The sequence below is a fragment of the Triturus cristatus genome, chromosome 12 (assembly GCF_964204655.1).
Source record: "Triturus cristatus chromosome 12, aTriCri1.1, whole genome shotgun sequence".
Lineage (NCBI taxonomy): Eukaryota > Metazoa > Chordata > Amphibia > Caudata > Salamandridae > Triturus > Triturus cristatus.
This window is the reverse complement of record NC_140595.1, coordinates 139,221,125-139,233,249: the sequence shown is the minus strand read 5'-3', so window position 1 is coordinate 139,233,249 and position 12,125 is coordinate 139,221,125. Positions and strand designations below refer to the sequence as shown.

The 12,125-nt window shown below is 52.4% G+C and overlaps 1 protein-coding gene across 1 annotated transcript in view; it reads right to left on the bottom strand.

Annotated features, from left to right (window-relative positions):
• IQGAP3 (IQ motif containing GTPase activating protein 3) overlaps positions 1 to 12,125 on the bottom strand; it is a 187,733-nt gene that overhangs the window by 133,693 nt on the left and 41,915 nt on the right. The window contains exons 15-18 of the mRNA XM_085639704.1: positions 2,257 to 2,420; positions 1,760 to 1,850; positions 1,282 to 1,449; positions 469 to 611 (exon numbers count right to left, since the gene is read on the bottom strand). Coding sequence (XP_085495830.1) covers positions 469 to 611; positions 1,282 to 1,449; positions 1,760 to 1,850; positions 2,257 to 2,420 — 566 coding nt within the window. The remainder of the gene's footprint in view (positions 1 to 468; positions 612 to 1,281; positions 1,450 to 1,759; positions 1,851 to 2,256; positions 2,421 to 12,125) is intronic.

The following is a 12,125-nucleotide window of genomic DNA, read 5'->3' as shown; positions in this document are numbered from 1 at the left end:
AAATGCAACAGAACTGTGCCAGTCTTTTAAGATGCTTTTACCAAAACACACAATTGCTCTAGTAAGGACTTCAATTGTGAGTAACTTACACTTTCAAAACAGGACTAAATGGAGTACAGCTTATAGGCTTCACAGCTACCATTGAGGAAACAGGAATAGGGATTTATAGCAGGTCTTTGTTGTCATTGTCTAACCTTTGCAAACACAAAGAGATGATGGACGGAGCGCTGAAACTTTTCAGACACTTACCCCCCCCAGTCACAGATACCCAACCTTTTACCACACCTGAAGAACCAGTCAACATTCTCGGAGTAAGAGGACTCATCTTTTGGGCACCACAGACATACTGAATTAAAGACCAATCACTTTTTAAGACTATTTGAAAACCATACATCAGCATTTCAAACACAAAAGAGGTTGTAGGTAGCTTGGGTGGCAAGGGCCCATACAGCACTTCATAGAACCCACCTGTATTTCACCTCTGCCCAGGTGAGTGCTGTTGGAAACGAAGCCTTGCGGCCGCTCCCAAGTCCCTTCGAAGGTTCGCAGGTGAAAATAATATTCTCCACCGTCATTCAGGTTGTGCTTCACCCAAAGGTTTTTCACATCACCTGCACATGGCCATCAAAATCAAAAGTTAGAAAACTTTCAAAACTGTTCGATGTTTAAACAAAATATATGGCTGTACTTTCGTAACACTCACAGTTTTGAGAAATTTAAAATCGTTTAAAAACAGGAAAAAAAACATGAAGTCCTTGCAGCACTATTGGTCAGTAGACCCAAATAGCAGATGGCCGCTATAAATCTGTCTGCACTCATATGTTCCCTAGTTTTTAAATCAACAACTAATGTATTGCAGACACTTGGATAAAAGTGTGAAACCGTAGAATATTCAATCTTTGTCATAAAGCAGACTGGCTGGGCAGGAAGGCAAAAACACTCCTGTTGTGTTACTCATCGCTGCAAACTAAGCGTTGGTGGTCTGGCCAACTGTGACATCAGATCTACTATGACATCACACCTACCAAGCAAGTTATCCCAATACACATACTGACAAAAGGATAGACACTCCTCAACCACACAAAGGGAAGAAAGATACAAAATTAGGCCTCAAGATACTACACTCACTATTACTAGGTGTAATGGTTTAAATAGACTTCCAGGCTTGTAAAGCTACAGCACAAATAGAACATGGTCACCATTCATAATGCAGGCCCAACCCCAAATCCGGATTCTGAAAGTTACACTTCTTGTTCTCAAAGGAAAGAAAATTATACTTACCAGTTTGTCTTTTGATATTCATCTTGTTGGCAAGTTCAGCCTGATATGTAGCAGCACAATCTGTCACGACACCACACAAGGCTACATCTGGATTGCACAGCACACGGACAGTCTGCAATGGCTTTCCTTCCTTTATAGACTGATTAATAGCAGCTATACCCAAAGCCACTTGGTGGTGAGAAAAGTGCAAGCATTATCATATCTGCAATCAAGTATGAACACACTCACATATTTACTAAGACAGTAAAGGCAATAATTAGATTTGAGTGGTCCTTTACTGACACGTTACTGTAGTCAAAATATTATTTAACATCTGGCTATGGGAAGACGAAAAGCAGAATGTATCTGAGGAATAGGGGGACATCTCAAGGAGCAGAATAGGCTTAAGATTTGACCAGCCCTCAAACCTGTTGAGTAAAGGAGACGACCCTCCCACCTCGTAGTTTTACAAAGTCATAATCCAGCCCAGAATGCTTACTTTTTCTTGCCCTCTCGGAGTCTTGGTTGGCTTGGGTCACACCTTCCCGGATCTCCTCCAACCAAAGTAAGGCTCCTTCATCCCTGGTCGCCTGAAAAAGAACAAAGGGAATTGTATTTCCACTTTAAGCATCCTCCTTGCTAAACTAGGTCACCCCTAGGACTAGATCTTTAAGAAATAATTACCCAGACATCCGAAAGCATTACTTCAGTAAATCAAACAGTACTGAAAGTTAGCAGAACAGAAAATACACATCTAAAGATGCGGCAAGGGCTTTTTGCCATTTTTGTTACTGGTTAAAAATGTGAGCCGGAACAATAAAATGCAGGTATTAACAAAAGTAAATTATCTTCTTGCTGGCAATAGCAGTATACATTAAGGCCAGTACTTTTAGGTTTACTCCCTAGAGGGTAACAACATGGTGTTCTGTTGTAAACATATCTGTCAAAATGGATGTAGATCACTAGAGGCTGTAGAGTAGAGGGCCCTTAAAATACCTGTGCTTTACGTCGACGAGCACCGGACAAGACATGATGATAGCGCTTGGCAACTGGGAGTACCACGTCAGTCAGCCCAACAGCAGGCATCAGCAGAGCAGTAAACGTTTTCTCTGGGTTACTCTGTTCTAGGGCATCATTAATGAGGCCAATGGCCACAATTTCTGCAATGAGATGAAAAAACAGCTCACTGATGATGGAAAAATACATCTGAATTCATGCTTTTGATTGGATAGCAATATTGTAGAATAGAAAAACTACCTCCAGGAAATTCCAACCATTTTACTAAGATAGTGAAAAAGAGGGTTAGACTTTTTCTGAAAAAGCTGCAGATACAAAATATGTTCAGACTAAATACCACGTTCAGTCAATGTGGACCACAACAATCTGCTGCAGGATTGTCAAGAATTCTTACAATAGGGATCCACTACATCACACTTATACTATCCTAGTTATTTAACTCATTCGTTATCTAATAAACTACATATTGAAATGGGTAACTCCGTAATGAAAAAAGCTGCAAACCAACACTGCTGCACATGCAGTACACTGAATGTCGCCCACATTTCCTACAAACAATATAACCAGGGCCACTAGAATTATGCGGCAGGATAGAGCTAAACTATGTGACAGGGTTGAGTAATGTTAGACCCGGCCTCGTGGTATGGCCATCCCTGTCCCCACACCACATACCCTGACCCATGCACCTCATGCAGCCCCCGAGCACACGGCCTAGCCGATCCTTCCCACCAGACCACAGACACCCGACCCGGACTTCCGTCCGTGGCCGTCCTCCTTTCGGCCACACCGGGCCCGCGTGCCCCCTTCATGCACCATGATGGCCGCCCGGCCCCAGCGCGACCCTGGTCTAGAGGCGCCACTCCGGCTGGAGGACGTCGCACTCCCATTGGGATGAGAGAGGGAGGAGCAGTTTCCATCGCACCTCTGGGCTCCCCTGGGAAGGTGGGTTTCGATCGGCCGTCCGGCCTCCCCGAGGGCTGGCTCCACGCCTGCTGGGTGTCTGGGACTCCTCCCGACCCGGCTCTGAAAGGATCAAAAGACAATGGCAGGAAACCCCGACAAGCGACCCCCAGGTGACAAGACCCCTGCCTGCACAGACTTCGGACATCAAAGAGGAGTCGACCTATAACAAGGGGTGCTCTGGGACTATCCGGCAGATTCGCCTTTGGAAACACCTGAGCCCTGCTGAGTGACTCGCGGCTCCCTGAAGATCGAAAGACCTCCGAACTTGTGCTTGAGCCCTGCTGAGTGACTCGCGGCTCCCACCGACTCTCCTGGACCCGCCGGACCCCGACGACGACAAGCGTATCCCCCAGCTCGAGGATTGTGAGCTGTGCGCCGGGTACGCTCCTGCATTTGATCCATATCCCCAAAGTCTGTCCCGCTACCTCCTACTCTCCCCCCCCCCCCGAGACTCTGTGAGCCCGTGCTCTACTTGTATATACTTTCCTCGCTGATCATAAAGATCCTACGACTCCGATTTGATAAAGATTTGTTCTTAAGAACTCACGGTGTGGCGTCTCTTTGTCGTGTGGTGCAGAGTGTACGATCCTAGATACGAGATTCCTCCCCTGAGGAGTCTCCCGCCAGTGCCCGGCTACGATACCTCGAGGGTTGATCTCAGGATAGTCAGGACCCCCTCCAGGCTCCTCTGAGGTTGCCTTCTAACATTGGTGACAAGCGACGGGATTCGGGCCCATAATCTAGAGATCGTACCGTGAACGGCTCACGCACGACCGACAAAGATGGCAGAAGGAAACGCCATGAGTCTCACAGAAAACGACACCAGTACCGTGTTCCAGGCGGAACAACTGGAAGAATACACGCACAGGGAACTGAAGCAATTCTGCAAAGAACTAAAAATCGCTACCACTGGTCTCAACACCAAAGAAGATATGCAGAAGGCACTGAAGGCTTGGATGGATTCTGGAGACCCCCGCCCAGAAGGAGCGGTGGAACTCCACGACGAAGCTGGACACTCCCAAGGAGAACGTAGCAGCAACCAGGTGCGAAGCTTCGTACCAGACGGGGGCCTATCCCCGGAGGAACTCGCAGACAGAGAGAGAAGTCGCCATCACGAACTCGAATTGGCCAAACTTAAAATCGAGGGCGAGTTGAAATTAGCCGAGAAAAAGCTAGCAGTGGAACAGATGCGAGTACAAGGAGAACTAGAAGAGAAGAAACTCTAACGGGAACACGAAGGAAGGAGACTTCAACTGGAGCACGAACGCAGCTTGAAGGAAATCGAGCTAAAAGCAAAAAGCGAAGAAGCGCGGCCCCCGGGGAACCGAGAGGCGGCCTCCCCGGTGGAGCAGAAGGTCCACATCCCCAAGGATGTGGTCAAAGAATATTACAAAAACGATGACATCCAACAGTGGTTCAGGGCATACGAGGTCGCCATGACCTCCCATCGGGTCCCGCAGGAGGATTGGGGGGCCGGGTTGTGGGGACGATTCCTGAGCGTAGGGAGAGACACCCTGCTCGACCTACCAACCTCCATGCAGACCTCCTACAACCACATGAAAGAGGCCCTCCTCACAAGGTACGGCCTCACCCCGGAGATGTACCGCCAGCGGTTCTGGGACTGCAGGAAGATCCCGGGCACCACCTGGGTGGAATATGTAAACTTCTTCAGCCGTGCATTCGATGGGTGGATCAAGGGCAGCAAGGTAACCACCCTAGAAGAACTAACCGACCTCATGTTGTGGGAGCACCTGGCTGCGAACTGCGTTGTGGAACTACGCCAGCATCTGCTCGACAGCAAGCTCACGGATCCGAGAAAGCTGGCTGTCGAGGCAGATCGCTGGACCAACACCCGGGTCTCCCGGGGCCCCGTAGGAGAGTACCCCCGAGCCAGTCAGGGACCACCCCACCAGAGAGGGGGGGGGGGGGAACCAGGGAGGGCAGAGAGAGTCCCAGTCCAGTCCCCAAAAATCCAACCTCTGCCTTTCCCGGCGCCCCCACCAGCTGTATCCGGCCCACCCGTGAGACGGGGGCACCGGGTGACCATCACTGGTTTCCGTTGTCAGAAGCCCGGGCATTACGCCAACGACCCTGAATGCCCCATGGCCCCACACATCACCACGACAGCACCCCCCGCTAGACAGATAGCCAATGTAGCACTGGGGGAGGAGGTTGAGGAGACCGTAGAGTGGGAACCCGCCGCCATGGCCCTAGTAACATTAGGAGATAGAGAAATGGTCCCTGGAAGCCTCCTACCCTCCAACACGAGGAAATATGGGCAGCTCGTAACGATCAATGGCCACCAACTAGAGGCCCTTCGTGACACCGGGGCCAGCATCACCGGTGTCCTCAGTCATTTAGTCAACGAAGACCAGGTCCTCCCCAACGTCTTTTGCCTGGTAATTTCCGCTGACAATACGGAAAGTCTGTGTAAGGTAGCCCTGGTGCCTTTTGAATGGGGAGGGGTGGTCGGTAAACTGAAAGTCGCAGTGAGAACCTCCCAGCCAGTCGACTGTCTCCTGGGGAACGACCTGGAAAGTTCCCCCTGGAAACAAGTCGAGCGCAAGATCCACCTAGGGATGATGGGTCTCCCGGAGTGGGTGTGCGCCACCACCCGATCCATGGCAGCCCGACTGACCTCCCTTGGGGAAATCGAAGACGCCCCGACCACAGAAGACAGGATGGTCCCCCGCCGAGGGTCCCCACATTCCCCCACAAGGAGGGCCGGTCGCCAGCAACGAACCCCCACCTTCTGACTCCGCACAGGTCACAGAGTTAGGCGACCTGCCCGAGTTGGCCCAGTGGCGCCACAAGGGGGGCCCCTCCCGAGAAGAGTTCTGCCGGGAACAAGCTACCTGTCCTTCCCTGGTCGGGCCCCGGCAACAAGCAGAGGCCCAGGCCACGGGCGGCCAAACTGGAACACACCGGGTGTATTGGGAAAATGACCTTTTGTACAGCGAACCGAAGTCGGTGGAGCTAGGATCCGCCCGGGTGCTGGTGGTACCCCTACGCTTCCGAGACCTCCTCCTGGGCTTGGCCCACGATGTCCCCCTTGCAGGCCACTTGGGCCAGGACAAAACCTACAGTCGCCTCGTGACTCACTTCTACTGGCCCAGAATGAAAGCGGATGTAGAAGCCCACTGCAAGTCCTGTCCCACGTGCCAGGCTAGTGGAAAGAGCGGAGGAAAGCGCAAGGCTCCCCTCCAACCCTTCCCTGTCGTCAGTACCCCTTTTGAACGGGTCGGGATCGACATCGTGGGGCCCCTGGACCCCCCCAACCTCCCAAGGTCACCGCTTTATCCTCGTCCTGGTGGATCATGCCACCCGATACCCTGAGGCCATACCCCTGCGCACCGTCACAGCCCCCGTGGTGGGCCGGGCGTTGATGGGAATCTTTTCCCGTATGGGTTTCCCCCGCGAGGTCGTGAGCGATTGCGGCACGAACTTCATCTCCAAATACATGAAGTACCTGTGGCAACAAGGTGGAGTGTCCTATAAGTTCACCACCCCGTACCACCCCCAAGGACATGGCCTGGTAGAGCGGTTTAACCGGACTCTGAAGGGGATGATCGCGGGCCTGGAAGAGCCCCTCCGGCGTAAGTGGGACGTCCTGCTCCCCTGCCTCCTGTTCGCCTACCGGGAAGTCCCCCAGAAATCCTTGGGGTTCAGCCCATTTGAGTTACTCTATGGGCACCCCGTCCGGGGGCCCCTCAGCCTGGTCAAAGAAGGGTGGGAGGCGGCGCCCCAAAACACCCAACGAGATGTGTTCCGATACGTCCTGACCCTCCGGAACCAGACTAGGAAGTTCCGAGAGCTGGCCGAGGCCAACCTTTAGGCGAGCCAGGAAGAGATGAAGCGCTGGTACGACCAGAACGCCACTCTGGTCGAGTTCCAGCCGGGCCAGCAGGTATGGGTTATGGCCCCCGTGAAACCTTGCGCCCTCCAGGATAAATGGACCGGGCCCTTCAAAGTGGTTGAGCGGAAGAGCCAGGTCACGTACTTGGTGGACGTCCAGTCGCCACGGGACCCCCTCCGAGTCCTTCATGTGAACCGCCTCAAGCCTCACTTTGTCCGGACGGAACTGAGCCTCCTGCTGGCCACCGATGACGGGGCCGAAGAGGAGTCGGATCCCCTCCTTGATCTCCTGTGTACCAAAGAGAAGGATGGCTCCGTCACTTCCCAGCAACGGGAGGATTGCCGCCAGCTCCTCGGGCAGTTTTCCGACCTATTCTCTCTGGTCCCCCAAGTCACTGACTGGTGTTTCCATGACGTGGACACCGGAGACAGCCCGCCGGTGAAACACCGAGCCTACCGCGTCCCTGATCGGGTCCGGTCCTGCATTCAAGCCGAGGTCTCGAAGATGTTGACCTTGGGAGTGATCGAACCCTCAGACAGTCCCTGGGCCAGCCCCGTGGTCCTGGTCTCGAAAGCAGCTGCCCCCGGTGTCGCCCCAGAACTCCGCTTCTGCGTGGACTACCGGGGACTCAATGAAGTCACCCGAGCCGATGACCACCCCATTCCCCGAGCCGACGAGCTCATTGACCGACTCGGGGCTGCTCGGTTCCTCAGCACCTTCGATCTCACCTGCGGCTATTGGCAAATTGCGCTCACAGAAGGAGCCAAGGAGCGGTCCGCCTTCTCCACCCCGGATGGGCACTATCGCTTTCGCGTGATGCCCTTCGGGATGAAAAATGCCCCGGCCACCTTCCAGCGACTGGTAAATAGAGTCCTGGCCGGGCTGGAAAAGTTCAGCGCTGCCTATCTAGACGATATCGCGGTTTTCAGTTCCGAATGGAGTGAGCACCTCCAGCACCTCCGGAGGGTGCTAACCGCCCTGCGCCAGGCAGGCCTCACCGTGAAAGCCAGCAAATGCCAGATTGGGCAAGGTTCGGTAGTCTACCTGGGGCACCAGGTCGGAAGCGGCCAAGTCGCCCCTCTACAGCCCAAGATCAACGCCATCCTAGCCTGGGAACCGCCCACTACCCAAACGGAGGTCCGAGCCTTTCTGGGCCTCACGGGCTACTACCGGAGATTCATCCGGGGGTACGGTAGCCTGGTCGGTCCCCTCACGGAACTCACGTCCAAGAAACAACCCAAGAAAGTGCAGTGGACCTCTGCCTGCCAAGAGGCGTTCGATGCCCTGAAAACGGCCATGTGCACTGCCCCCGTCCTCCAGGCCCCCGACTACTCCAAGGAGTTTGTGGTACAAACGGACGCCTCCGAGCATGGCATTGGGGCCGTCCTGTCCCAGGTGAATGACCAAGGCCTAGACCAGCCCGTAGCCTTCCTCAGCCGAAGGCTGTTGCCCAGGGAACAGAGATGGAGCACCATCGAGCGCGAGGCGTTAGCCGTAGTCTGGGCCCTCAAGAAGTTACGCCCCTATCTGTTCGGCACCCATTTCAAAGTCCAAACCGACCATCGCCCCTTGCGATGGCTCATGCAGATGCGAGGAGAAAACCCCAAACTACTGCGGTGGTCAATCTCCCTCCAGGGGATGAATTTCACCGTGGAACATCGCCCTGGTACTGACCACGCCAACGCCAATGGCCTCTCCCGGTTCTTCCACCTCAGCGAAGAGAAGAGAACCCCCAAGGAAATGGGTAGTTCTCTCCGGCTTTCAGCTGGGGGGGGGGGGGGGGGACGCGTGTTAGACCAGGCCTCGTGGTATGGCTATCCCTGTCCCCACACCACATACCCTGACCCATGCACCTCATGCAGCCCCCGAGCACACGGCCTAGCCAATCCTTCCCACCAGACCACACACACCCGACCCGGTCTTCCGTGGCCGTCCTCCTTTCGGCCACACCGGGCCCGCGTGCCCCCTTCATGCACCATGATGGCCGCCCGGCCCCAGCGCGACCCTGGCCTAAAGGCGCCACTCCGGCTGGAGGACGTCGCACTCCCATTGGGATGAGAGAGGGAGGAGCAGTTTCCATCGCACCTCTGGGCTCCCCTGGGAAGGTGGGTTTCGATCGGCCCTCCGGCCTCCCCGAGGGCTGGCTCCACGCCTGCTGGGTGTCTGGGACTCCTCCCGACCCGGCTCTGAAAGGATCAAAAGACAATGGCAGGAAACCCCGACAAGCGACCCCCAGGTGACAAGACCCCTGCCTGCACAGACTCCGGACATCAAAGAGGAGTCGACCTATAACAAGGGGTGCTCTGGGACTATCCGGCAGATTCGCCTTTGGAAACACCTGAGCCCTGCTGAGTGACTCGCGGCTCCCTGAAGATCGTAAGACCTCCGAACTTGTGCTTGAGCCCTGCTGAGTGACTCGCGGCTCCCTGAAAATCGTAAGACCTCCGAACTTGTGCTTGAGCCCTGCTGAGTGACTCGCGGCTCCCTGAAGATCGTAAGACCTCCGAACTTGTGCTTGAGCCCTGCTGAGTGACTCGCGGCTCCCACCGACTCTCCTGGACCCGCCGGACCCAGACGACGACAAGCGTATCCCCCAGCTCGAGGATTGTGAGCTGTGCGCCGGGTACGCTCCTGCATTTGATCCATATCCCCAAAGTCTGTCCCGCTACCTCCTACTCTCCCCCCCCCCCCCGAGACTCTGTGAGCCCGTGCTCTACTTGTATATACTTGCCTTGCTGATCATAAAGATCCTCCGACTCCGATTTGATAAAGATTTGTTCTTAAGAACTCACGGTGTGGCGTCTCTTTGTCGTGTGGTGCCGAGTGTACGATCCTAGATACGAGATTCCTCCCCTGAGGAGTCTCCCGCCAGTGCCCGGCTACGATACCTCGAGGGTTGATCTCAGGATAGTCAGGACCCCCTCCAGGCTCCTCTGAGGTTGCCTTCTAACAAGTAAATTATGTGGCAAGAAAAGGAAAATTATACTACATAATGTGGCACATTTTACAATAGTTTTACTTCATTATTTAGTCATTTTTTTAACTTGGTAACACTGTTGGACATCGGTTACATCTCATTAGTACCAGTTTAATATCCAACCATAGCAATAAGCAACAGAAAGGTGACCAGTCCCGCTTTGGAAAGGGCCTTCCACTGCGCTGCAACACGTGTTGCTGCATATTTAGTAACTTTTGAACTGTTTGAGCTAGAAACAATTGTTTTTGTTAAAAGCTGCAGACTGTGAGGCAGATGATGGATTATATGGCAAATGCATCAAATCTATAACTATGCGAAAATCGTCACGGCCGCACAATCGCATAATTCCAGTGGCCCCAACTTTAACATCACCATCTATTTGGCATATCCACCATTAAATACAATTTTGAAATAAAGGGCTCTGCCGGTACAATGTTGTAAAATAATTTTCATTTACCTACATCCAAACGGTGTATGTCACAATACCCCAAATAAATAACATTGTAAAATTGTATAAATTTGTCACTGGCCAACAATTGTGCAAATGTCTGCTTGTGTTGAGTAGAATAGAACAGATGGTGAAAACAGTTAATATTCATTTTAGGTAGCGCTCAGATTGTGGTACTTTATTTGGGGGGTAGGGGTTGGCTTTAACTTGCGAAACAACTTAAACCTATTGATGAAGCTTGCGCTTCCCGGTATTTGCAAGAGTTGAATGCAAACAACTACCAATAATAAAACTTTGTCGTATGTGTCCGATTTCCAAGACATATTTAGGCCACCTGTCGCTCTTATTGATGAAGCTGTAAACATACTCCCTTCGTTCAAGACAGTTGCCAGGCAGTATGGGGTTTGAAGTATTAATGTTTGCTGTTAGGTCACATTTACTGGTTTGTTCGTTACCTCTTTTATCATTTAAAGAATATTTTATTCATCATCAAACACACTTTGTTTTCAAAAGGTTTGTCTCTCCCTTTCCTCCCTTTCCTGCCTTCACCCAACCCACCACTGAAACCTAAAATCATCCTTAGCTCCCTTTACCTCTACTCACCCGTATCTCTCATTGCCTCTACCCACCCCTGAACATTAAATTACCCTCACCTCCCTTTACCTCTACTCACACACGAACCGTAAAATCACCCATACCTCCCTTTACCTCAACCCACACCCAATACCTAAAAATCACTTGGAACAAAAAATAAATGATATGAAAAAAAAAAATAGTTACCTGTGTGGTAAACACAGCATGGTAAAGGTCATGCATAGGAAAGGCTGCAAGGGAAAGGCGGTCTCCCCTCAAGAAGAACACTTTCTTGCCCCTTCCTTAATCATTCTCCTGCCTTCACCGTAGCAACCCTAAAGGATTTGTGGGCAAGGTGCACAAGTTACTACTTGTGTAACGATATATCTGTAAGAGACATTAGTTAGTGATAGATTCCTTACCTTAGAACATCCCCAGGCGTTAGACTGGATCCGGAAAGTTTCCCTTAGCAGTACCCCTGCGCGTCAGTAGGTGGTGTCGTGCGGTTCCGCGTCCGTCACTGGCGTCGTAAGCGCCGAGATGACGCCACGAGAGTACTTAGGCGCCACCCATGCGTGCTGATGTCAGTTCTGTACACGACTTTCCGTGCCAGGAACGAAGAGCCATGCAAGATACTGACCATTGGTGCAGAAAACTAGGGCCCTAAGAGGGATGACCTTAACCCTAGTACCCAGTTCGCAGAACGGGGAGGATGGGTGGGGCGGTAAGAAATCTATCACTAACTAATGTCTCTTACAGATATATCATTACACAAGTAGTAACTTGTGCATCTGAAAGAGACACGTTAGTGATAGATTCCTTACCTTAGAATAGATACCCCAGCACTACCAACCCCGGTGGTGGGTCTGCGAACAAGATTACACCAGAAAGTCATGAAGCACGGAACGGCCAAAGAAGCGGTCTCTCCTGACTGGACTGTCAAGGCAGTAATGCTTGGTAAACGTGTGCAGCGAGGCCCACGTAGCTGCCTGACAAATTTCCTGCAAGAACGCAGCGCCCCAAGGCAGTAG